The sequence below is a fragment of the Bombina bombina genome, chromosome 4 (assembly GCF_027579735.1).
Source record: "Bombina bombina isolate aBomBom1 chromosome 4, aBomBom1.pri, whole genome shotgun sequence".
Classification (NCBI taxonomy): domain Eukaryota; kingdom Metazoa; phylum Chordata; class Amphibia; order Anura; family Bombinatoridae; genus Bombina; species Bombina bombina.
This window is the reverse complement of record NC_069502.1, coordinates 681771847-681795004: the sequence shown is the minus strand read 5'-3', so window position 1 is coordinate 681795004 and position 23158 is coordinate 681771847. Positions and strand designations below refer to the sequence as shown.

The window sequence follows — 23158 nt, the reverse complement described above, 5'->3', positions numbered from 1 at the left end:
GAGGCTAATACTGTAATTTTCAGGGGATAAAAATGCTTAGGACACAAGTATGTCTATACTGAATTATAAAGAAAGCCAGGGATCACTTTTAGTCTGAACTTTTTCATGAGATAGAAAATGAACCCACTTACAGCTATTAGCTTTACAAATTTGTCTCTGCTTGGTAAAGCTCAAAAACAAATATAGCAGCATACAAAATAAACTGTTTTTGTTAACTGCTAATTAGGTACTTATTATTATAACCATTGTAACCAAGCTACTGTAAGAACTTTGCATACAAAAAAATTGCAGTAACTAAGTTTTTCTAAATGAGTTTACAAGAATAACAAGGAATTCAGATTTTCTACCAGATTAAATGTTTCTGTGCTCTAAACCCAAACTAAAAATTAAGAGATTAGAAATCACACCCAATATATATATACTGTGCTGGAACTGTCCTTCTGGATGACTAAGAAATTGTAGTTTGAGTAAAAAAAATAAATGCTTTTTTTTATCCTATCTTTAAAGGGGCATTAAACACTAAATAACTGCTAGAGAGAATGATGCATTCAAAGAAAAGATTAGTCTGACAATAAAATGTAGATGTATTTTCAAAATTTTGTTAACTATTTAAATATTGATTATCTAAGTGAAAAGTTTTACTGTCTATAAAATAATGGGAGCTGCCATTTTGTAACTTAGGTTACAGTCTCTGCTGTGGCCAACTAGGAACAGTTATATATAGGTCACTAGAGTGTGCAGCCAATGGCTGTGTGGAGTATAACAGTGTTCTGCAATTCCATTTCTACCAGGAACAATATATATACATGCACACACATAACATAACAGTATAGTTTGAATCTGTTGCGTCTGCTAAAAAAACCCAACAACAATATGTGTGTGTTTATCACTTAAAAATAGCCTACAGTGGGGATTAAATGTGAGCAGCAGCTAAAAACTCCAAAACCGCTGAGCACATGGTTGGAAATAGCTCAGCAGTTAAGGGGTTAATGTTGTTGCATTTTTTTGAAAACTGCGTATGTTTTTATGTTTTTTGTTTTTTTTCCTTTTCACTGATTTCTTCCAAAGCAATAATACCTCTGCTAACTATTGATAACCCTATCCATATGGATGCAGTATGCATGTTTACTGAGATTCACACGTGCAGTAGGAAAAAATTGGTTACGCTCCTCCTTCATTTCTTCCCATAAGGTGCCCTAGCACTGAGTCTCTTCAGCTACTTCACAGCATTTATGGTTCAGTAGCTCTATATTTTATGTAGTTCCATTTGAAAATTGTTCACTACATTATAGTAAACATTTTCTCTTTAAATATTACGGAGATTAAAAAAGTTACAAGCAACACTGCAATTTTTCTTCTTTCTCTTAGTATCTTCATTTGAAAAATAAGGAATCTAAGCTTAGGAGCCGGCGCATTCTTGGTTCAGCATCCTGGGCTGCGCTTGCTTGCTACATTTAGCCACCAATCAGCAAGCACTATGCAGGTGCTGAACCAAAAATGGGCCGGCTCCTAAGCTTAGATTCCTACTTTTCAAATAAAGATGCAAAGAGCACGAAGAAAAATTGATAATAGGAGTAAATTAGATAGTTGCTTAAAATGGCATGCTCTATCTGAATCGTGAAAGAGAAAATTTTGGTTTCATATTTCTTTAACCCTAGGCTTATTTAAACCTGCATTTTAGTCTGGAACATTACAACAGGATTCTCATGTTTTGCAGGTGCCAAAAGATGGAACTCTTATGGTTAAATTATCATTACATTTCATTTTGGTTTTTGAGGCATGTTAATAAACATATACAGGTATACCCCGCTCATACAGCGGGTTAGGGACCGGAGGCCCGCTGTAAAGTGAAAACCGCCTTAAAGTGAAACAAGACAGTTTGAGCTTTCTTTTCACTTGCCAGTGTGTTTAAAAACTTGAAAACATGTTTGAACTAACATATATTAGGGGTGCAATAGTTAAATGTTTAGTTTAACAGTAGCACAGCACAGTATTCATTTAGTATTCAATAAATACTGCACCTGTAAAATAGTGCCAGACTATAGCACTGAGACACAGATTGCACTGTAATGCTGTAAAAAGGGTGAATTGCACATAACAAAATGGTGCCAGTCACTTTTCTCACAATCTCACGATGATTACAGCACTGTTTAAAAATCCTTGGAGGGTGAACTTCAGCTCCACAAAGCGCTGTATTAGCGAAGCGCTGTAAAGCGAAGCGCTGTAAAGTGAGGTATACCTGTATAGGTTCCACTAAATATTTTGGTTCCTACATTTTCAGCACTGCGCAGTTGCCTTCATCTCAAACAATACTAAGTGACTCGCTGCAAGAAAGGGGAAATTGCACTGTGTAAATTGCAAAAGAACTAATAGTTTGTTTATTCTATACAGAATGGCAAATTTCTCTGAGCTGACATCAATGTTTTTGCATTATTTCAGAGGAAATAGTGTTCACTTTACACTAAGATTCAAAGGGGCTTGATACTCACTAAATAAACTTTCCCAACATGGAAATAACACATCTTTCACTAGATAGACCGTGTTAAAAGCATTCTCCGCACCCCAGGCTAAGTTTCTTTTAGTCATAACTGACAGCGCTTTCTATACAATGTGATGGATGTTTTAGACAGTTGTACAACGTTTATATTTTTAATCAAATTTCTCAAATTTAGTCAACTCTGAACTCATTATGATAATATGAAAAATAAGTCTGTAAAATTAATTATGTAGCCAGAAGTGGCATCATCCAAAAAAAAAACAATTTGTTAGTATAAATCTATTTTTATTTATCCTATTACTCACTTCAGATGTAATTATAAAATTATATTGGTAAGAGGGATTGATGCATTGAACAAGTGAGCTTAAAGGGACACTGAACCCAATTTGTTTCTTTTATGATTCAGATAGAGCATGTAATTTTAAACAACTGTCTAATTTACTCCTATTATCAATTTTTCTTCATTCTCTTGCTATCTTTATGTTAAAAGCAAGAATGTAAGTCTAGAAGCCGGCCCATTTTTGGTTCACAACCTGGGTTGTGCTTGCGGATTGGTGGCTTAATGCACCCACCATTAAACAAGTGCTGTCCAGGGTTTCTAAACCAAAAATTGTCTGGCTCCTTAGATGCCTTATTTTTTCAAATTAAGATAGCAAGAGAATGAAGAAAAATTGATATTAGGAGTAAATAGAAAGTTGCTTAAAATTGCATGCTCTATCTGAATCATGAAAGAAAAAAATTGGGTTTAGTGTCCCTTTAAAGGGATAAAAAGGTGGAAATTGAAATCTGCATTGGTGCGTTTCAATTTGAAAAAAAAGTAGTAAAAGTTATTACGTGTTTTAAGTGGCATACGTACATATGCTTTGCGTATTTAAACACCATGGCTACTCAGAGAGCTGGCAATGTTGTGTTTTATGTCTGTGAAGATTTAATTTGTGCCATACAATCCACTGCTGATTCTCTCTCATGGTGTATAAATACTTGTGCTCGTGCCCTCACAGCATACTTAAATATAGTGCTGAAAAAAAGTAATATCTTTTATTAGAAGCATTTTTGCTAAAGGAAGTATATTGCAAATATGTTTCTATTTCAAATTATAAGGCACCCATGCACATTTCAATTTGAACTTTTTAAATAAGCAGGTAAAAAATACCAGATTTCAGGTTATTTAACTTGAACACTGAATATGCAATTTATTTGTTAAAATATCCCTGTGGTTTAACTTATATTGGAGAGAAGACCATTAAAGTATGTGAAAGAATAACAGAGCAGAAATCCAATATAAGGAGGCAAAATATTAAATCACCAGTAGCGTTACTCTTTATGCAAGCAGGCCATAATGTAAGCCAACTTAGGTTCCATATAATAAAGCAGGTATTGCCTTTTAGACGTGGGGGAGACAGGGAGCAATATGTTAAACAAAGGGAATCTTTTTGGATTTTCCATTTAAATACGTTAATACCAGTGGGTATGAATAAAGACTTTGATTTATCAGTGTTTCTGTAGATATAAACAGTATTGTGTATCTATGCTTCTAGGTTTGTATATGTTGATTGTGGATTTTCTTATGTGCTGTTATATGATAAGTGAATGGGTTAATGTAACTCATGGTGGTGTGTTCCCTTTGAGTATATAAGGAGGAATAGAGAGAGGTTGTGAGTAGGGTGTTTGATGCTGAATAAACCCAGATAAAGCTGCAATTTTGAGTGCTGCTGCCTTTTTTGCTTTATTTGATGTCGCTACTGGGTTGCGGTGTAGTACCCAGTTGCAGCTTGGCACCATTTCATGAGCTTGTGCTGAACTTCCCTTTTGCATTTTAAATAAACAGAGTCAACACTGATTTGCCCCATAAAGGGCCAGATTACAAGTGGAGAGCTAACCGTTACGAGGAAGCGATAAAGGATGTATTGTGGGTGTTTGCGCGTTGGGTTTTCCACTCATTTCCGCTAGTTTTATTGTAGAGTGAAGAAGAGACATGAAACCCAATTTTTTTCTTTCATGTACAGATAGAGCATACAATTTTTAACAACTTTTCAATTAACTTGTTATCAGTATTGCCCAGGAGCTGAGAGCTAGCTGCTGATTGGTGGCTGCACAAAATAACTCTTTTCATTGACTTACTGATGAGTTCAGCTATCTTCCAGTAGTGTATTTCTGCTCCTTCAATCAAGGATACCAAGAAATTAAAGAAAAATTGATAATAGAGCATACCATTTTAAAATATTTTCCAATTTACTTCTATCTGAATAATGAAAGAACAATTTTGGGTTCCATAACACTTTAATTTTGACTTTACTGTCCCTTTTAATGAAAAATCCTTAAATTGTGATATTTTCTATAGAGCAAAAACATTTTTTTTTTTATTCTATTTTCTACAGAATAAGGTATCTATCAACAGAAATGTGAAATCAGAATGAGCTTCAATATAAGCTTTAAACACTACTTTTTTAGGAAGAGACATTTACTTAATAGATATGTTTGAACTAAATGTATCTTTGCTGCAGTTTCTATATCAAGCTGGGATGTTATTTGGCAAATAAATGAAAAATAATATTTTAGTAGGCTTTACCTTAAATGGTTGAGAAAAGAATATTTATGTAACAATGTATCTGTCTAATGATATTTCTCAAAACCAAGGTGGTCTTAGCAGCTGTGTAAGTTACATTTTGTTTGCATCAGCAGTTTCTAGTGCACCTTATATTGTTTTAAAGGGACACTCAAGTCAAAATTAAACTTTCATTATTTAGATAGAGCATGCAATTTTAAACAACTTTCAAATTTACTTCCATTAAAAAAACTGCACAGTCTTTTTATATTTAAACTTTTTAAATCACCAGCTCCTACTGAGCATGTGCAAGAATTCACAGAATAAGCGTATATGCCTTTGTGATTGGCTGATGGCTGTCACATGGTACGTGTATGCATTTGTGATTGGCTGATGGCTGTCACATGGTACAGGTGAAGTGGAAATAGACATAACTTTTAAAATTGTCAGAAAAAAAATCTACTGTTCATTTGAAGTTCAGACTAAGGGGCCGATTTATCAAGCTCCATATGGAGCTTGATGCCCCTGTTTCCGGCGGAAACAGAAGTTATGAAGCACCGCTGCTCCATAACTTGTCCGCCTGCTCTGAGGCCGTGGACAGAGATCAACCCGATCGAATACGATTGAGTTGATTGACATCCCCTGTTAGCGGCCGATTGGATGCAAATCTGCAGGGGGTGGCATTGCACCAGCAGTTCACAAGAACTGCTGGTACAATGATAAATGCCGACATTGTATCATGTCCGCTCGCACTATGATAAATCTACCCCTAAGTGCTATTGCATTGTCTTTAATGATAGAGCATGCAATTTTAAATAACTTTCCAGTTTATTTCTAGTATCTAATTGGTTTCATTCTCTTTGGATCCTTTGTTTAAAAGTATATCTAGGTAGGCTCAGAAGCTGCTGATTAGTGGCTGCACATATATGCATCTTGTCATTGGCTTACAGCTAGCGCGTTACTGCTCTTTCATCAAAGGATACCAAGAGAATGAAGCAAATTAGATAATAGAAGTACGGTAAATTGGAACTTTGTTTAAAATTGTACAATCTATCTGAATAATGAAATTAAAACATTTGGTTTTCATGTCCCTTTAACTGTTCATTGTTCACATAGAGCATGCCGTTTATAAGACAATTTTCAACTTATTTAATCAAATGTACTTTGTTCCTTTGGTATTCTTTGTTGAAAAGCATAACTACATACGCTCAGGAGCAACAATGCACTACTGTGAGCTAGTTGGTGATTGGGGGCTACACACACATGCCTCTTTTCAGATATGTTTAGCTAGCTCCCAGTAGTGTACTCTACAGCTGATTCTAGTGTTTAAACTTTTTTTTGCATTTTCCTTTTGCACTTGTATGTCCCTTTTTAAATAACTGTAATGCAAACTAATCAAGAAACATAAAGCAAACAAAATGTAAAATAAGGGAATGAGAAGTCTCCAGTTATAAAAAACACACTTGAATCCATGGTGTCCTATGTAAATAATGTGGAAATATTTATAGAGTAATCTCACATTTAGTAGACATGTGCATTTGTATACTTCGTTAGTATCCGAATGATGAAGTAGGCAGCTGCTTCCAGCATTCAGCTCTTTTCGGAGACGTATTTCTCCTTGGGAAAGTGCAACACACTAAGATCTGGATTTGCACACATCTTTTTGTGTTTTACTTTCACATAAATAAACAATAAACAAAATAATCAAGTAGACTGTCCCTTTAAGTACGATCATACATACTTGATGACAAAATACACATTTTGATTACAAATCTACTCTGCTCATTTACTTTTCTACCATCTATAGCCTTACATATGTGCCAAAAATGCTGCTAGTAAAAGATATCACTGTTTTAGTGTTAAAAATGTTCTGTGTATGTGAAGCTTAGCTAGATATTCTCAGTGCACCAGCATTTTAAACAATGCAGCTGTTTAGAGTGCAAGTGGGGCTTGTATAATGTCAGCAATTTACAAACTAAGTCATTACCAAATGGTACAAGCACCTTAGGCTCTCTGAGAAAGTACTATTTAAAATGCTGGTGCACGGTGCATACTTAAATACACTTTTGAAACAGCTATAGCTTTTATAAGAAGCATTTTTGCTAATACGTGTATATTACAATAATGCTTCTATTCAATACTGAAATACATCCATGTGGATTCCAATTTTGGCTGGAATGTCCCTTTAAAATGATGTGCCCTTAAATCTATAAGGTCAAATTTTAGTGTGAAAATAAAATACACCATTTTTATAGAGTATTTTTTTTTAAAGTGCCATAAAACATGTTGAGGTTTGTGCATATAATAAAAGGGCTAATTAAGTAAAAATGTTTAAAAATTGCTGGCAAGTATTTTAAAATAATGTTCAAAAATAAGCAAAATTACTTACATAGCCATGCAGTCTGGAGAACTGTGCCCCCCCCTTATCAGTGTTTAGACACAGGCATTGTATTTCAACTGAGTTCACAGCTTCTAGGCATGCTCCAGCAGATAAATCCCTATGCATTTTTGCATTCTACCACAGCAACAATACAGGGAGTGCAGAATTATTAGGCAAATGAGTATTTTGACCACATCATCCTCTTTATGCATGTTGTCTTACTCCAAGCTGTATAGGCTCGAAAGCCTACTACCAATTAAGCATATTAGGTGATGTGCATCTCTGTAATGAGAAGGGGTGTGGTCTAATGACATCAACACCCTATATCAGGTGTGCATAATTATTAGGCAACTTCCTTTCCTTTGGCAAAATGGGTCAAAAGAAGGACTTGACAGGCTCAGAAAAGTCAAAAATAGTGAGATATCTTGCAGAGGGATGCAGCACTCTTAAAATTGCAAAGCTTCTGAAGCGTGATCATCGAACAATCAAGCGTTTCATTCAAAATAGTCAACAGGGTCGCAAGAAGCGTGTAGAAAAACCAAGGCGCAAAATAACTGCCCATGAACTGAGAAAAGTCAAGCGTGCAGCTGCCAAGATGCCACTTGCCACCAGTTTGGCCATATTTCAGAGCTGCAACATCACTGGAGTGCCCAAAAGCACAAGGTGTGCAATATTCAGAGACATGGCCAAGGTAAGAAAGGCTGAAAGACGACCACCACTGAACAAGACACACAAGCTGAAACGTCAAGACTGGGCCAAGAAATATCTCAAGACTGATTTTTCTAAGGTTTTATGGACTGATGAAATGAGAGTGAGTCTTGATGGGCCAGATGGATGGGCCCGTGGCTGGATTGGTAAAGGGCAGAGAGCTCCAGTCCGACTCAGACGCCAGCAAGGTGGAGGTGGAGTACTGGTTTGGGCTGGTATCATCAAAGATGAGCTTGTGGGGCCTTTTCGGGTTGAGGATGGAGTCAAGCTCAACTCCCAGTCCTACTGCCAGTTTCTGGAAGACACCTTCTTCAAGCAGTGGTACAGGAAGAAGTCTGCATCCTTCAAGAAAAACATGATTTTCATGCAGGACAATGCTCCATCACACGCGTCCAAGTACTCCACAGCGTGGCTGGCAAGAAAGGGTATAAAAGAAGAAAATCTAATGACATGGCCTCCTTGTTCACCTGATCTGAACCCCATTGAGAACCTGTGGTCCATCATCAAATGTGAGATTTACAAGGAGGGAAAACAGTACACCTCTCTGAACAGTGTCTGGGAGGCTGTGGTTGCTGCTGCACGCAATGTTGATGGTGAACAGATAAAAACACTGACAGAATCCATGGATGGCAGGCTTTTGAGTGTCCTTGCAAAGAAAGGTGGCTATATTGGTCACTGATTTGTTTTTGTTTTGTTTTTGAATGTCAGAAATGTATATTTGTGAATGTTGAGATGTTATATTGGTTTCACTGGTAAAAATAAATAATTGAAATGGGTATATATTTGTTTTTTGTTAAGTTGCCTAATAATTATGCACAGTAATAGTCACCTGCACACACAGATATCCCCCTAAAATAGCTAAAACTAAAAACAAACTAAAAACTACTTTCAAAACTATTCAGCTTTGATATTAATGAGTTTTTTGGGTTCATTGAGAACATGGTTGTTGTTCAATAATAAAATTAATCCTCAAAAATACAACTTGCCTAATAATTCTGCACTCCCTGTAGATATAGATACAGCCATAGAAGGAAATATGTGGGGGGAGTTAGAGCTTTACAATTCGGAAACTTAAAAGAAAGGGCTAATGGCAAGGTACTGCAGTATAAATTTGCAGGTAAAGTAATTAAAGTACATATTATTATATTTTGTCTGATCCCAACTTGTTTTATGTCCCTTTAAAATCCTTTATTTCTTTCATGTAATTGGCAAGAGTCCATGAGCTAGTGATGTATGTGATATACAATCCTACCAGGAGGGGCAAAGTTTCCCATACACCCCTCACCACACCCACAATTCAGTTTTACAAACTTTGCCTCCTATGGAGGTGGTGAAGTAAGTTTGTGCTAGATTTCTACGTTGATATGCGCTTCTCAGCTTTTTTGAAGCCCGGTTCCTCTCAGAGTGCAGTGAATGACAGAGGGATATCAAGGGAGTATTACCTATTGAATACAATGGTCATCCTAACGGGGATCTATTTCATAGGTTCTCTGTTATCGGTCGTAGAGATTCATCTCCTACCTCCCTTTGCAGATCGACGATATACTCTCATATTCCATTACCTCTGCTGATTCTCGTTTCAGTACTGGTTTGGCTATCTACTTTATGTAGATGAGTGTCTTTTGGTAAGTATGTTTCTTTTATTTAAAGGGCCATTATACACTCATTTTTTCTTTGCATAAATGTTTTGTAGATGATCTATTTATAAAGCCCATAAAGGTTTTTTTTTTTTTAAAAATTATAATTTTGCTTATTTTTAAATAACATTGCTCTGATTTTCAGACTCCTAACCAAGCCCCAAAGTTTTATATACCGTCAGCTACCTTCTCCAGCTTGCTCCTGTTTGTGTAAAGGGTCTTTTAATATGCAAAAGAAGGGGGAGGGGGGAGTTTCTTATTTCCCACTTGCAGTGGGCTTTCCAACTGCCTTTTCAACAGAGCTAAACTGAAAGCTTCTAAGTACGTTTTTAAACCATTTTATACTGGATTTTTATATCAGTATCTGTGCATCTTATTCTTTATAGTAGTGTCTATTACATGCAGTTATATGAAAATGAGTGTATACTGTCCCTTTAAGACACTCTCAGCTATGGTTTGGCACTTTATATTTAAAGTTCTAAATATATGTTTGTACTTATATTTGCCATGATTCAGGTTTATCAGTATATTTCCTTTTTGCAGACTGTCAGTTTCATATTTGGGAAATGCATATGAAAAAAAAAAAAAAAAATTATTTTCTTACCTGAAATTTTCAAATTGACTCTCTTTTCTAAATTGCGGGCTGTTAGGCACGCAGGAGCGCAAAATGCTATAATTTATTGCGTCATTCTTGGCGCAAGACTTTATTGGCGCGAGAATTACGTTTGTTGACGTAATTTCGTCATTTCCGGCGTCTTAGTTGGCGCCAAGTTTTTTCACGTTGTTGCGTCATCTATGACGCTCGTGTTTGTTGCAGACGTTCTTGGCACCAAAAAATATTTTTTCAGTTGGGCGTCATACTTGGCGCCAAACTTTTTGACATTATTTAAGTCTTCATTTCTTTTTGCTTCTGGTTTCTAGAGGCTTATTTTGTTGCATTTCTTTCTCATTCCTGAAACTGTCATATAAGGAAATTGATAATTTTGCTTTATATGTTATTTTTTCTCTTACATATTGCAAGATGTCTCAAACTGACCCTGTCTCAGAATCTACTACTGGAATCCTGCTGCCTGATGTCGGTTCTACCAAAGCTAAGTGCATTTGTTGTAAACTTGTGGTAACTGTTCCTCCGGCTGTAGTTTGTGATAATTGTCATGAGAAACTTTTACATGCAGAAAATATTTCCATTAGTAGTAATCCATTACCTGTTGCTGGTCCTTCAACATCTAATGCTCAGGATATTCCTGTTAATGTGAGAGAATTTGTTTCTAATTCCATTAAGAAGGCTTTGCCTGTCATACCGCCTTCTAATAAACGTAAAAGGTCTTTTAAAACTTCTCATAAAATTTATGAATTTTTAAATGACCGTCAACATTCTGATTTATCTATCACTGATGAGGATCTATCTGGTTCAGAAGATTCTGCCTCAGATATTGACACTGACAAATCTTCATATTTGTTTAAAATGGAGTATATTCGTTCCTTATTAAAGGAGGTGTTGATTGCATTAGATATGGAGGAGACTAGTCCTCTTGATATTAAAACTAAAAAACGTTTAAATTCGGTTTTTAAACCTCATGTAGTTATTCCTGAGGTTTTTCCAGTTCCTGATGCTATTTCAGATGTGATTTCTAGGGAATGGAATAGACTGGCTACTTCTTTTACTCCTTCTTCAAGGTTTAAGAAACTGTATCCTTTGCCGACTGATAGATTGGAGTTTTGGGAAAAGATCCCTAAAGTTGATGGGGCCATCTCTACTTTTGCTAAGCGTACTACTATTCCTACGGCAGATAGTACTTCTTTTAAAGATCCTTTAGATAGGAAACTTGAATCTTATCTAAGGAAGGCTTATTTATGTTCAGGTCATCTTCTTAGGCCTGCTATTTCTTTGGCTGATGTTGCAGCTGCTTCAACTTTTTGGTTGGAAACCTTAGCGCAGCAAGTACCAGATCATAATGTGTATAGCATTGTTAAGTTAATTTAACATGCTAATAATTTCATTTGTGATGCCATTTTTGATATCATTAGAATTGATGTTAGATATATGTCTTTAGCTATTTTAGCTAGAAGAGCTTTATGGCTTAAATCTTGGAATGCAGATATGACTTCTAAATCAACGTTGCTATCTCTCTCTTTCCAAGGTAATAAATTATTTGGTTCTCAGTTGGATTCAATTATTTCAACTGTCACTGGGGGGAAGGGAGCTTTTTTGCCTCAGGATAAAAAATCTAAGGGTAAATTTAAGGCTGATAACCGTTTTCGTTCCTTTCGACAAAATAAGGAACAGAAGCCTGATCCTTCCCCTAAAGGAACGGTTTCCAATTGGAAGCATTCTTCAGTCTGGAATAAATCCAAGCCATTTAAAATATCAAAATCAGCCCCCAAGTCCGCATGAAGGTGCGTCCCTCCTTCCAGCCCAGCTGGTAGGGGGCAGACTAAGATTTTTCAAGGATATTTGGATCAGTTCAGTCCAAAATCATTGGATTCAGAACATTGTCTCTCAGGGGTACAGAATAGGTTTCAAAGTAAGACCGCCTGTGAGAAGTTTCTTTCTCTCACACATTCCAGTGAACCCAGAGAAAGCTCAGGCTTTCCTGAAGTGTTTTTCAGACCTGGAGTTGTCTGGGGTAATTGTGCCAGTTCCTTTTCAGGAGCGGGGTCTGGGGTTTTACTCAAATTTGTTCATTGTCCCAAAGAAGGAGAATTCTTTCAGACCAGTTCTGGATCTAAACATTTTGAATCGTTATGTAAGAATACCAACATTCAAAATGGTGACTATAAGGACTATTCTGCCTTTTCTTCAGCAAGGGCATTATATGTCCACAATAGACTTACAGGATGCATATCTTCATATTCCGATTCATCCAGATCACTATCAGTTCCTGAGATTCTCTTTTCTAGACAAACATTACCAATTTGTTGCTCTTCCTTTTGGCCTAGCAACAGCTCCAAGGATCTTTTCAAAGGTTCTCAGTGCCCTACTCTCTGTAATCAGAGAGAGCGGGGTATTGCAGTGTTTCCTTATTTGGACGATATCTTGGTACTTGCTCAGTCTTTACGTTCTGCAGAATCTCACACAAATCAACTAGTGTTGTTTCTTTAAAGACCTGGTTGGAGGATCAATTTACCAAAAAGTTCTTTGATTCCTCAGACAAGGGTATCCTTTTTGGATTCCAAATAGATTCAGTATCCATGACTTTGTCTCTAACAGACAAGAGATGTCTGAAATTGGTTGCAGCTTGTCGGAACCTTCAGTTTCAGTCATTCCCTTCAGTAGGTATGTGCATGGAAGTTTTAGGTCTCATGACTGCAGCATCGGACGCGATCCCCTTTGCTCGTTTACACATGAGACCTCTTCAGCTTTGTATGCTGAACCAATGGTGCAGGGATTATACAAAGATATCACAATTAATATCCTTAAATCCCAATGTTTGACTATCTCTGACTTGGTGGTTAGATCACCATCGTTTAGTTCAAGGGGCCTCTTTTGTTCGTCCAACCTGGACTGTGATCACAACAGATGCAAGTCTTTCAGGTTGGGGAGCTGTCTGGGGATCTCTGACAGCTCAGGGGGTTTGGAAATCTCAAGAGGCGAGATTACCAATCAATATTTTGGAACTCCCTGCAATTCTCAGAGCTCTTCAGTTTTGGCCTCTACTGAAGAGAGAACCATTTTATTTGTTTTCAGACAGACAATGTCACAACCGTGGCGTATGTCAATCATCAGGGTGGGACTCACAGTCCTCAAGCTATGAAATAAGTATCTCGGATACTTGCTTGGGCGGAATCCAGCTCCTGTCTAATTTATGTGGTTCATATCCCAGGTATAGACAATTGGGAAGCAGATTATCTCAGTCATCAGACTTTACATCCGGGAGAGTGGTCTCTTCACCCAGATGTGTTTTTTCAGATTGTTCAGATGTGGGGGCTTCCAGAAATAGATCTGATGGCTTCTCATCTAAACAGGAGACTTCCCAGGTATCTGTCCAGGTCCAGGGATCCTCAAGCAGAAGCAGTGGATGCGTTGACACTTCCTTGAAATTATCAACCTGGTTATATTTTTCCGCCTCTAGTTCTTCTTCCAAGAGTTATTTCCAAAATCATAATGGAATGTTCGTTTGTACTGCTGGTGGCTCCAGCATGGCCACACAGGTTTTGGTATGTGGATCTTATTCGGATGTCCTGTTGCCAACCTTGGCCACTTCTGTTAAGGCCAGACCTTCTATCTCAAGGCCCGTTTTTCCATCAGGATCTCAAATCATTAAATTTGAAGGTATGGAGATTGAACGCTTAGTGCTTAGTCATAGAGGTTTCTCTGACTCAGTGATTAATACTATGTTGCAGGCTCGTAAATCTGTGTCTAGAAAGATTTATTATCGAGTTTGGAAGGCTTACATTTCATGGTGCTCTTCTCATAAATTCTCTTGGCATTCTTTTAGAATTCCTAGAATTTTACAGTTTCTTCAGGATGGTTTAGATAAGGGTTTGTCTGCAAGTTCCTTGAAAGGATAAATCTCTGCTCGTTCTGTTCCACAGAAAAATTGCTAATCTTCCTGATATTCATTGTTTTGTTCAGGCTTTGGTTCGTATCAGGCCTGTCATTAAATCAATCTCTCCTCCTTGGAGTCTTAATTTGGTTTTGAAGGCTTTACAGGCTCCTCCGTTTGAGCATATGCATTCTCTGGACATTAAATTACTTTCTTGGAAAGTATTGTTCCTTTTGGCCATCTCTTCTGCTAGAAGAGTTTCTGAATTATCTGCTCTTTCTTGTGAGTCTCCTTTTCTGATTTTTCATCAGGATAAGGCGGTTTTGCGGACTTCGTTTAAATTTTTACCTAAACTTGTGAACTCCAACAACATTAGTAGAGAAATTTTTGTCCCTTCTTTGTGTCCTAATCCTAAGAATTCTCTGGAGAGATCTTTACATTCTTTGGATGTGGTAAGAGCTTTGAAATATTATGTTGAAGCTACTAAAGATTTCAGGAAGACTTCTAGTCTGTTATCTATTCTGGTTCTAGGAAAGGTCAGAAGGCTTCTGCCATTTCTTTGGCATCTTGGTTAAAGCTTTTGATTCATCATGCTTATTTAGAGTCGGGTAAATCCCCGCCTCAGAGGATTACGGCTCATTCTACTAGGTCAGTTTCTACTTCTTGGGCTTTTAAGAATGAAGCTTCTGTTGATCAGATTTGCAAAGCAGCAACTTGGTCTTCTTTGCATACTTGTACTAAATTCTAACATTTTGATGTTTTCTCTTCTTCAGAAGCAGTTTTTGGTAGAAAAGTACTTCAGGCAGCTGTTTGTTTGATTCTTCTGCTTATAATTTCAGTTTTTTTCATTATAAAGATTGTGGATGAATTTTTCAGCATAATTGGCTGTCTTTATTTTTATCCCTCCCTCTCTAGTGACTCTTGCGTGGAGTTCCACATCTTGGGTATTTGCTATCCCATACGTCACTAGCTCATGGACTCTTGCCAATTACATGAAAGAAAACATCATTTATGTAAGAATTTACATGATAAATTAATTTATTTCATATTGGCAAGAGTCCATGAGACCCACCCTTTTTATGGTGTTTTTTTTTTTTTTTTTTTTATAAAGCACAATTATTCCAATTCCTTGTTGATGCTTTCGCTCCTTTCTTATCACCCCACTTCTTGGCTATTCGTTAAACTGAATTGTGGGTGTGGTGGGGGGTGTATTTATAGGCATTTTGAGGTTTGGGAAACTTTGCACCTCCTGCTAGGATTGTATATCCCATACGTCACTATCTCATGGACTCTTGCCAATATGAAAGAAATTAATTTATCGGGTAAATTCTTACATAAATTATGTTTTTTCTATGTTGTAAACGCTACAAAGGTGTTAAACAATTATGTTCCTGTGCCACAGATAAGGATACAGGAAGTAATCTAATCAGGAGCAGTTATACAATTTTGTATGCTCCAATCACTGGCCATATTTTTATCTGTAAGTGAATGAGGGTGTTCCAGCAATGTAAATTGGACCTTGTGTTTAACCCTTCTAAAGGAGTTAAACACAGAGTAAAAGAAAGGCATTTGTTTTAAAAAAAAAATGCTCTAATGAAATGAATTTTACCCTAGAATGCCCCTTTAAAATATTTCTCTCTAATATCACTCTGTATTTTAATATATAGCTGTATTCTGATATCACTCCAGGTCTTAATATATATTGAAAGACTAGTTTATATATGAATTGCTTTTCATTTTCATGTTCTGATCAACCGCAATTAACATTTATTTGTTCATTAGGCTCCCAGCATTCGTGCCCTGTGGTCAAGGAATGGTTTGTCTATCCTGGCAATCAGCTCTTGCAGCCAGACCTAGTAGAAGCAGTTCCACTCTCTATACCAGGTATGTAGCTCAAATTAAATTAGGCTGAGCGTTCAGTACCACATGCTATCCATCAAAACCTTTGGAGACTAATATTTTGTGACTGTGCTGTAAATGAAATTTCAGCTGAAGCAGATTGGATGAAATCTTTATTTTATTCCTGGTACCATACAAGGATCTTTGTCCCAGTAAGTAATAAATAAAGAAGCTGTGGTTTGTTGTATGTCTGAGTAACTAGGGCATATTAGCCAGATACATGTTAATAGATGATATAGGAAGCCTAAATAATATTATTTCATAATAATATTTTTTACATTAAATTGGTCTCTATGTCTGTAAATTATCTCACTCTCTTACATATGAAATGTGAAACACCCACATGCTGTGTTTTATACTGTACTTGTAATATTAAAGGGACATAAAAACAAATATTTTATTCTTTCCTGATTCAGAAAGAGCTTGTGATTTTAAACAACTTTCCATTTTACTTCTATTTAATTTGTTTTGTTCGCTTAATATCCTTTGTTAAAAGGGATACCTAGGTAGACTCAGGAGCTGCTGATTGGTGGCGGTACATATGACTCATCTTATTGGCTCACCCAGTGCATTAAGTACAGTTATATTAATATGCTTTTTATCTCTGTGATTACCTTTTATCTAAACATCTTCTGTCAGCCCCCTCCCTGATCACATGACTTTTATTATTTATTGACTTGCATTTAGTACTGTGTTGTGCTAAATCTTAAATAACTCCTTGGGCATCAACACAATGTTATCCATATTGCCCACATGAACTAGCAGTCTCCTGTTGTGAAAAGTAAATACAAAAGCATATGATTAAGAGGCTGTCTGTAGTGGCTTAGAAACAGGCGGGGATTAAGAGGTTTGAATGTTATAAAGTATATTAATATAACAATGTTTGTTGTGCAAAGCTGGGGAATGGGTAGTAAAGGCGTTATCTATCTTTTTAAAAAAAAATAACAATTTTTGTGTAGACTGTCCCTTTAAGCTGTAGGTGCGCATAAGCATGTCTACTGCACATACAATATTTAAGAAGCAAAAACACCAAAAAGACTCTTCTTCCTTCTAGAAAAAAAGCCCTGTGGTTGAGAAAGTTTACACACTTTATTACCATTGTTGCCCATACTCTAAAGAAGCTGATAATAGCAACAAGACCGTTGGTTATACAGTATATGGACAAGTTGTTTCATTTTATCATAATTTAGCATCTACAACATTATCAGCTAGATAGTCTACGTTTTATGTGTTTTTTATTACTCTGCACTTTTAGTTATATCTTTGAAGTACTAGTTCCCATGTTTTTATTCACTACATTGTATGTACTGAGCATTTCTCTCCGATATGTTGCCTATAATGACCTCTGTGTATACATTTTTTGTATTCACTCCCACCTTGGGGGTTTTGTGGGGGGCCCCGAGAGGGGCACTTTATGCATTGATCGTACAACAGATGTCGTTACTACCAACCTAACATAATTTATGTATGTACTTTTAATCTAACTTAAATTCCTCCTCCGGGGCTAGCGACTGAAGCCGTAAGGGAGACAAAATATGAAAAGCTTTACATAGTCCATGTCAACCTTTTACTCAACTGAAAATTCATATATAACGGGGCGATATAGTTCATAGCATTTTGCAAAGTGTTTACATACAATTAATCTATATATGGAACTTGGAGCAGTGCTCCCTTTATTTAAGCATCGTTGTTTATATTAACCTAGTTTAAAGTTACTATACGGGCAATCTCTTATATCCCGTAAAATGTTACATAATCCCTATGTATAATACAGTTAGTACTCTCTTTTATGATTGTTGTCAGTTAGGTCGGCACCGGCTTCTAGTTAGGTTAACTAGACTCGTTTATGCTTATAGTTATAAAATCCCTATATCTCTTTTATATACAAAATTTACAAGGACCCAAAAGTGGCTCATATTTTCTGTTCTAAAAATGAGGGCCGCCAACCATATACACATATATGTTTTCAATATATTGTCTGTATTTTTACTTAATGTATGACCCTTGTGTAAGCTTGACAATTGTAATGTGCAACTCCTCAAATAAAATATATTAATACATAAAAAAATAAAAATAACCAGGTTTACTAATCAGCTGATTATTTCACCTGTGCTCCAGATATCCTCAAAATGAGGCCTGAGGAAAGGTTTGATAACCAGTGGTCTATAACAAGGCTCTTTACTCCACACTAGGCAAGCACCTGATATTCACTTCTATTAACACCTTGACCCTTGCACACAAACCTTGCCTCAACTTACAATTTCAATGCTGTAAACCTATTACCTTCCCTAATAGCTATTACTGACATTCTGTCTGATGTCTCTCTTACTTATGTTGTAACTTCCTGGAACCTATAAAGGGACATTAAACACAAACTTATTTCATATTTTTTTTTATTTAGTATCAAAACAAAACATTGCAATGTACAACACCAATTCCGAAAAAGTTGGGACAATATGAAAAATACAAAAAAAAACAAACAAAAAGAGTCATTTGAAAATTAAATTCTCCCTGTAATATATTAATAACACATTATTAACACATTTATTTAATGTTTTACTTTGTGAATGTACTGTATTTTTAAAAAATATACAATCATTGTAAATCTGATGACTGCAACACACACCAAAAAAGGGATGGGAGCACTTTTTTGTGAAAGTTTTATTTTCTATAAATTATGAGTCTATACAGTTATTGACACTTTATTACAATATAATTGCAGTTTAATTAATAATAAGTATCTGAATTTTGAGGCAAAAGCAACAGCAGACTTGTATGAAATTACCAACTTTCTGTCACAAAAAAGACCTTTACCGCTCTCTTATATGAGATAACAAAATATGATTTGGTTATATAGGGTCTGTAGAGATGAAGATATGTTTTGTATATTTATAAACAAGCCTTAAACTAAATATAAATATATATATCACCAACATACTTTGTTTAGCCTTAGTTTTCTTGTATTATTATAAGAGAGACAAGCTTTTTCTGTGAAATGGCAATAATTGCTTAAATGGAATGTGTCAGTAGAGTGGTTATTTAAGTAATTTAAGTATTATTTAGGTGCTCTGCCTGGGCTGGTATTCTGACCTACACCACTAATCCCTTGAAAGTAACAGAGGAGCATGCTACGGGTGTGTGTTTAATCAGCCTAATAAACAAACGTCTCTCCATTTAACCATGCCTGTGTATTATACCAGTGGATTTGACTTTAACAGAATCTGCATTTTGTGCTACACACACTCTGTTTCTGAGGAGTTGGTACAAAATAATGCACCATATATATTGAGGCTGTAGACTAGCTGTCCACAAGGGTTTGTATGGATTTTACATTTTGGGGCTGTACAACAAAGGTAACTATAAGTCTAGATAGCAGGAGTGGATGGTGCCCAGGTGGTAGGTGCAAATTCAACGCATCTGGCAGCTTTAAGTTAAAGGCTTTTATTGTTGCTTGAATATAACGTATTACAACACTTTCTAGTATCCCCTTTTATGCCCCTTTAAGACCTGATTGCTGTCTAGCTGAATAATCAGATCCCCTACTGATTTATTGGTGGAGAGGGACACGACTCACAAGCATGTTTTTCTCGGCACTGTAATATCTGTTTAACAAAAACATGAGTTGAAGGTTGGGGGAGGTGCCACTCCAAGGGGGATGCATAGCAACAAAAAAAAATATCAATGTAAATTCATTGTTTATTTGTTGCACACATTTTTTTCTTTCATGAGTCAGATATACAAATTTGCTTAGTTCTCTTGATATCCTTGGTAGGCTCAGGGGCAGTGAGCTGGCTGCTGATTGGTGGCTGCACATATATGCTTCTTTTTATTGGCTTACCAATGTGCTTGGCTTGCTCCCAGTAGTGCATTGCTGCTCCTACAATAAAGGATACCAAGAAAATGAAGCAAAATTAATAATACGAGTAAATTGGAAAGTTGTTTACAAATGTATGCTCTATATTAATTATAAAAGTACATTTTTGGGTTTTATGTCCTTTAACTGTTTTTCCCCCACTATTCTAAAGAGGCTGGAGTTGATTCTGTAAGATTTAGAACCTTGCCCTGCAACATTCTACACTGTGATTTTTGATCGTTGCAGAAGCTTTTTTATGTCTCTCTTTCCACCACATAGTAGACAATACTCAAAATGGTTTTCCAAGGGTATATCACTGGAATGTTAAACAATACACATTTTGTTAACACAATTATGGTGTTAAATGTATTCAAAACACTAAGGGGTTAATTGCAATCTATCATTTGATAATTATAGGTACGTTAATGGCTAGGGTGACCATATTGCCGCTTTAAAAAGGGAAACTTGAAAAATACATATGTAAGGGTTCTTATACAAAACATTTCTTTAAACAGCCCTGAAAACAGCACTGACATATGTATTTTCATGTGTCCCTTTTTAAAGCAGCAATATGGTCACCCTATTAATGGCGGATGATGAGTCATTTTCGATGTTGAAATGATCACAATCGGCTATTTTTATTGTTTATCAACAGCTCTTTTTCATTATTTTTGGTTACAAATTGACCAGGCCTGTTTTTCTGATGACCAATAAAATTCTTGATGCTTAAAGACACGTTTACAGGGCCATTTTTCAGGCATCAAAACAGCTAAAAGAACTTGATAAACTCTGGACAACACTTTTTGGCTTATTACCAAGTACTCCCAATGCTTTTGCACATTGTCAGAACTCCCTGCTATTGCCTGTTGCCATATTGAGTGACGTTACAAAACAATGTTAACAAAGAGAGACAAATACGATCTGCTCAGTCAATTCAAGTTAAAACAATATTAATAAGCTTTTTTATACTTATACAATTAGTGAAATCCTAGCTCAACAAATACATAGGCCCACTACATGTTTTTTTAAGCACAAGTTAGAGGGACATGGAACCCAAAATTTTCATTTCATGATTCAGATAGAGCATACAATTTGAAACCACTTTCCAATTTACTTCTATTATCTTTTTTTGCTTAGTTCTCTTGGTATCCTTTTTTGAAGGAGCAGCAATCCACTACTGGGAGTTTACTGAAAGCCTATGACGAGGCATATATGTGAAGCTTCTGATCATACCTAGGTATACTTTTCAGCAAAGGATAGGAAGAGAACAAACAGATTAGATAATATAAATAAATTGGAAAGTTATTTAAAATTGCATGCTCTATCTGAATCACAAAATAAAAAATGTGGGTTTCATGTCCCTTTGATCATGTGGTCGGTAGGTTCATATGCTAATTTCTGATCCCTTGACGGCCACCTCTTATATCAAAGCATTTGACAGTTTTTCACAGCTTTATAGATTGCATTGTGCTCACGCCTGTGGAGTTACTTATGAGAGGGCACTGGCACAAAATACAAGTCTGTTAAAAGAACTGAAATAAGGGGGCAGTCTGCAGAGGCTTAGATACAAGGTAATTACAGAGGTAAAAAGTATATTAATATAACTGTGTTGGTTATGCAAAACTGGGGAATGGGTAATAAAGGGATTATTTATCTTTTTAAACAATAAAAATTCTGGAGTAGACTGTCCCTTCAATTAAGACGTAAAGAATAACAAAACATACTATAGGGTTTACATACTCTTCCACTTTGGTAGATAGATGGCAAAAATAGAATTTTACTAAACATATCCCACAAAATAATGCAGATCACTACAGAACCAAATGGTAATTGTTGAAGGCAGATTATAGGTTGTCACATGGAGGGCTGCAGACTCATATATCAGAATTGCTTATTTTTTAGGATCATGTGTTTATTATATTCAATACAGAAACTATAGGCGTTTTATAAATAGAATCTAATAACACATATTTATGTTTTATTACTGAAGATGTAGTTATGTTTTGGGTCTGTATTATGGGAGTAACGACTGGGCCCACAACTCTAGGGGGTCCCATTGGGCTTTACAAACAGTAGTGATGTTTCTACAGGGAAAACTGAGCTCCACCATCATCATGCCTGGCCCCTCTGTGGGCCCGCTGCTAAGAATGGCTTTCAAATTAAGGAAAGTGCATGGATTTGCCTTAACAAATATGGTAGCTGGGTTTCCAAGATGGCAGTCACTGTGTTGCTGTACAGAACTGGAAGGCTGCACAGACTAACGAAAGGTGAAGGATGACTCACAGTTACAGAGAAGCAGTGAATTTCCTTTCTGTGTTGTGAAACAGGGGGATAGAAGTTTTGTACATATTTCACTCATTTTACAATTTTCATTTTGCAATTTTGGCAAAATTTTTTTTAACCCCTTGGCCTACAGAAAGGGTGGCAATTGCAGCCAACCAGAGCATACGATTTCTAAATTATTAAGTAGTCACACTGTTAAAGGTATATTTAACTGATAATGATATTCCATATAAAGTGGTTAACTATTCATAGTAAAAACATTCCATGTTCTTTTTTTTATTTTTATTTCTCTTGTAAGGTGTATCCAGTCCACGGATCATCCATTACTTGTGGGATATTCTCATTCCCAACAGGAAGTTGCAAGAGGACACCCACAGCAGAGCTGTCTATATAGCTCCTCCCCCCACTGCCATATCCAGTCATTCTCTTGCAACTCTCAACAAGCATGGAGGTAGTAAGAGATAAGTGGTGAAATGTAGCTGTTATTTTGCTTCAATCAAGAGTTTATTATTTTTAAATAGTACCGGAGTTGTGCTATTTTGTTCCAGGCAGGAAAAAAGAAGAATCTGCCTAGGATTTCTATGATCTTAGCAGGTTGTAACTAAGATCCATTGCTGTTCTCACACATGTCTGAAGAGAGGGATAACTTCAGCGGGGGAATGGCGTGCAGGTTATCCTGCTATGAGGTATGTGCAGTTAATATTTTTCTAGAAGATGTGAAGGCTAGAAAATGCTGCTGATACCAAATTTATGTAAGGTAAGCCTGAATACAGTGATTTAATAGCGACTGGTATCATGCTTACTTTCTGAGGTAATACTCTTTTATATTTACAATATAAAACGTTTGCTGGCATGTTTAAACGTTTTTA

The 23158-nt window shown here is 36.2% G+C and overlaps 1 protein-coding gene across 2 annotated transcripts in view; it reads left to right on the top strand.

Moving 5' to 3' along the window:
* Nucleotides 1-23158, top strand: part of FAM120B (family with sequence similarity 120B) — a 434786-nt gene that overhangs the window by 35057 nt on the left and 376571 nt on the right. For both annotated transcript variants that reach the window (XM_053710825.1, XM_053710826.1), the window contains one exon: nucleotides 16037-16138. In XM_053710825.1, the coding sequence (XP_053566800.1) occupies nucleotides 16037-16138 (102 nt within the window). The remainder of the gene's footprint in view (nucleotides 1-16036; nucleotides 16139-23158) is intronic.